Raw genomic sequence first — 4,269 nt, 5'->3', positions numbered from 1 at the left:
CTGTTCATCATGATGTAAATACTACATTACCCATGAGCCTCAGTGACGTCACAGGTGCATTAGTTTCCTGGTCACATGACAGACGTACAGCGAAGACGTTTGTCCTCACGTTGCAGCGGCGTGTTCGTCCAGGTGGACGAGGGGAGGGGCCACAGGTCACATGGCGTGCAGGTGAAGACAGTCACCTGTGCTGTCACCGGATCCCCTCGTGCTCGACTGACTGGAGATCAGGTCACAGCGAGCAGACCGAAACCTGATCACAGACCGAGGAGCAGGACACGCCCCCAGGGGCCGTATTCCTCCAGAGGGCGGGACGACAGGTGACGAAGGGTCGTATGGAAGCGCCGAGTCACATGTTTGACAATTTAACCAGATAAAAACTCTTACGACGACATAATGAAAAAATAAAAGTTCAGGAGCAGAAATGATTGAATTTGTTCAAAAGATCAATTTATGATCTGAATAAAGTTTTGACTTAAACTGAAAACAGCTGATCTGTTTAACAACGTTTAAATTCCACCTCATGGTTTCATTAACCTGTCGATGAAGACGAGCAGCGATCAGTCCCTCGTCCACTGGTCCTTTCTATACAAGTCGATGAGAAAATGACCCCATCGCACTTTATGTCAGTAAACATGTTCCTCAGGAGTTTATGTCCAAACATCGTCACGTGTCGAACATGTGTCATACAAAAAACTCAACTTCAACTGAAATATTTCAACAGTGTTTAAACCTCTCTCTCTCCATGTGACTAAATAATAAATGTGTTTGTACTCGTCAGCACACACACACACACACACACACACACACACACACACACACACACACACACACACACACACACACACACACACACACACACACACACACACACACACACACACACACACACACACACACACACACACACACACACACACACTATGTAACCACAGGGAGGAGACGACTTTATGTTTTGACTTCAGTGTTTTACTATCGGACAAGTGTGTGTGTGTGTGTGTGTGTGTGTGTGTGTGTGTGTGTGTGTGTGTGTCACTACGTCTCTAACCACACACACGAGTCTGAGCTGATGTTACAGTCCAGTTAGAATCAGTTTGTTTTCCAGATGTTTCAGCTTCAGACACACATCTGGAAACAACAGATATTTCTACGCTGCTGCTCCAAGTGGATTTTATAGCTTCAGATGTTTTCTGTGGATATTTTAGTTTGTGAAATAAAGTCACACAAACACACACACACACACACACTCATTCCCACCCCACACACACACACTCACACTCAGTCAAACAAACAAACACACACACACCTCACTCGCCTGTCTGAAATAAAGTTTCACTCCTGTAAAACTTTATCGAAAACTTAAACAAACGTCTGAAACTAAAACCAGAGAAAATCTGACGAAGTTTTAAATCAAGACTGAAAATGTCTCTTCATCATCAGTTAGCCACGCCCAATTTCGGAGCCACGCCCCAAAACACTCACCATCAGCATCACTTACCCCAGCGTCGTCATGGTGACGATGGTGTACCAGAAGGCGGCAGGGATGCTGGTGAACTTGCTCTCGCTGGATCCTTTCTCTGCGTAGAACATGACGGTGGCGAAGATGATGATGGCCATGGTGAGGGAGAAGAGCAGGAAGCCGAGTTCGGACGCGCAGCTCTTCAGCGTGTAGCCCAGGATGCGAAGTCCCGCAGAGTGTCGCGAGAACTTAAAGATCCGGAACACCCGGAAGACGCGCAGCGTGACAAAGGCACCGCTCACGTCCTCGTTGTCCGTCATGACGAGGCCGATGTAGTACGGCATGATGGCCACCACGTCGATGACGCTCATCACGCTTTTTACGAACTTGTAGCGGCTCGGCGCCGCCAGGAGGCGCAGCACGTACTCCACCGTGAAGATCATGACGCACGCGGTGTCCAAGCAGAAGAACGCGAGCGCGTACCGCTCACCGCACGACACCTGCCTGACGCGGTTCGGCGCCGCGCCGCACGGAACCGTCTCCGCCACGTTGGCCATCACCGACACCGCGATGAAGAAGCCGGTGACGTAGTAGAGGACCAGCGCCGTGGTGGAGGAGTGCGGGTTCTCGAATGCGCGCCATATGGTCTCCTTGAAGCTCAGGTCCGCGGACACGAGCTCGCGGCTCTGCTCCATCTCCTCGTCGTCCTGGATCCGCTCCTGGTTCTCCCGCCGCCGGTCCTTGTACTCCTCGTAGCAGCAGTCACCGATGATCTCCGGGATGATGCCGAAGAACTCCAGCTCCTCGTCGTACGCGGAGATGCACTCCTGCCGCGGGAAGTGCAGCTTCCCGGTGCGGTAGAAGTTGAGGATGTGGCGGAAGATGTCCGGGTCCCGGTCGAAGAAGAACTCGTTGCTCTCCTCGAGGAAGAAGAAGTCTCTCTCGGTGGAGCCCAGCAGCGTGTCCGGGTACCGCTCCAGCGTGTCCCGCCACGTCTGGAACTTTGTCCCGCTCACGTTCAGGACGATCAGTCCGTCCCGTCCGCGCCGCTTCTCCTTCGGCGGCACCGGCATCGGTGCACTCGCCACCGGCATCCAGCCGATGGCCGCCGCGCGAGCGAACGGCAGCCACGCCGCTCCCGCTGCCATGCTGCGGCTGGAGGTCTGCGGAGGTACCGGGAGGTACCGGGGGTCAGAGAGCAGCGGGACACCGGCAGCACATCCAGGGGGGGAGGAGACACAGAACCGGAAAACAAATGGAACTAAAGCACCGAGTTCCTCCGGGAGAAAATCTACTTTACGCACGAAATCGATGCGTAAAACCGGAGAAGAGGTTCAAGACGGATTCTCAGAAACTTCAGGTCCGGGTCTCAGGTAGAACCCGGATCCTGCAGCAGCAAGTTCCGGATGATCCGGATCCGCACCGGGTCACGGTGCTGCCACAAACCCGCTGCAGGCTCGCTCCCCCCGGTTCTGAACCGAACTGAACCGAACCGAACCTCAGCAGGAGAAGATGTTCAGCTGGAAAGACGAGGAGTCTGAGGAGGTGTGATCACACTCAGGTGCTGCTGGAGAGAGAGAGAGAGACTGGGAGGGGTGGGGGGAACAGAGATAGAGAGAGAGAGAGAGAGAGAGAGAGACTGGGAGGGGGGGGGGGAACAGAGATAGAGAGACACCTCTGCTCTCTCTCTGGTAAGGGGGCGTGTCTGTATCTGTCTCCTTCACACGTGCAAAAACTTGTTTCTCTTTGTGACCAGTTTATATAATAGTAATAATTATTATTATTACAATAATGATGACAATAGGTTTGAGTGCAGCTTCCTGTTTATGGAGGTGTGGGGGGGTCACAGGTAAAAGTCACCTCTTGTCATCATCAGCTGATGATGACGTCATAACGAGCCAATTAAGACCTGAGGAGTTAATTACAGTAACACACCTGTGACCTGTGACCTCTGGAGAGCGTCTCCTCATTCTATGCCAGTGACTGAGGTCAGTCTGTGTGACCTTTGACCTGTGGGTCACCACCTCCCTCATTATCAGCCAATTAGAGACTGAGAGGGAGGGGTTGACTAACCTGTTCATGTAAATTCAGTTCCTCTCATCTGTGTGTGTGTGTGTGTAAACAAACACACTCCTCACACTCTGTTAACTCTACAGGGAGTCATCACTCAAACACACAAACACACAAACACACAAACACACAAACACACACAAACACACGCTCACTCAGCATTGATCTGAGCTCCTCTGGTTCTTTTTGTTCAGTGATTTAGGAGCAGAGTGAGACCTCCTGCCTCTGACTGATGGAGACAATAAACACATCCCCACTGTGTGTGTGTGTGTGTGTGTGTGTGTGTGTGTGTGTGTGTGTGTGTGTGTGTGTTCTGGTCAGTTGTAAACAAAAGAACCAATCACTGACAGTTTGTGAGACTGTTTTACTCTTACTGTTGACCCACCCCTTGTTACCATGGTAACCAGATGTTGGGATGTGTCACGGCCTGGTCACACATACATGAATGAAAGTCTAACCGTGACCTTATACATAACATCATCATCATCTTCATCATCACCTTCATCAGCATCATCATCATCTTCACCATTATCACCATCATCATCATCACCTTCATCATCATCATCATCATGATCTTCATCATCATCTTCATCAGGAGGAGACTGTTTCTTCCAGATTAATATTCATGTCCTGAGCGAAGACGTTTATCAGAATCTTCATCAAACAGGAAAATGTTGAACACCCAACCTTTCACAACCAATCAGCAGAGAAGCTTTTACTCTGAAGCTTTGAACACCAGA

The 4,269-nt window shown here is 50.8% G+C and overlaps 1 protein-coding gene across 1 annotated transcript in view; it reads right to left on the bottom strand.

The window, feature by feature from the left end:
* The window catches only part of kcnd2 (potassium voltage-gated channel, Shal-related subfamily, member 2), a 10,292-nt gene extending 7,276 nt beyond the window's left edge, over positions 1 to 3,016 (bottom strand). Inside the window, exon 1 of the mRNA XM_035146947.2 lies at positions 1,499 to 3,016. Coding sequence (XP_035002838.1) covers positions 1,499 to 2,607 — 1,109 coding nt within the window. The 5' untranslated portion in view covers positions 2,608 to 3,016. The remainder of the gene's footprint in view (positions 1 to 1,498) is intronic.
* Positions 3,017 to 4,269: the final 1,253 nt, after the last annotated feature.

The sequence above is a fragment of the Hippoglossus stenolepis genome, chromosome 22 (assembly GCF_022539355.2).
Source record: "Hippoglossus stenolepis isolate QCI-W04-F060 chromosome 22, HSTE1.2, whole genome shotgun sequence".
Lineage (NCBI taxonomy): Eukaryota > Metazoa > Chordata > Actinopteri > Pleuronectiformes > Pleuronectidae > Hippoglossus > Hippoglossus stenolepis.
Note: the sequence above shows the minus strand (reverse complement) of the source record. Positions and strands in the feature narration are given on the sequence as shown.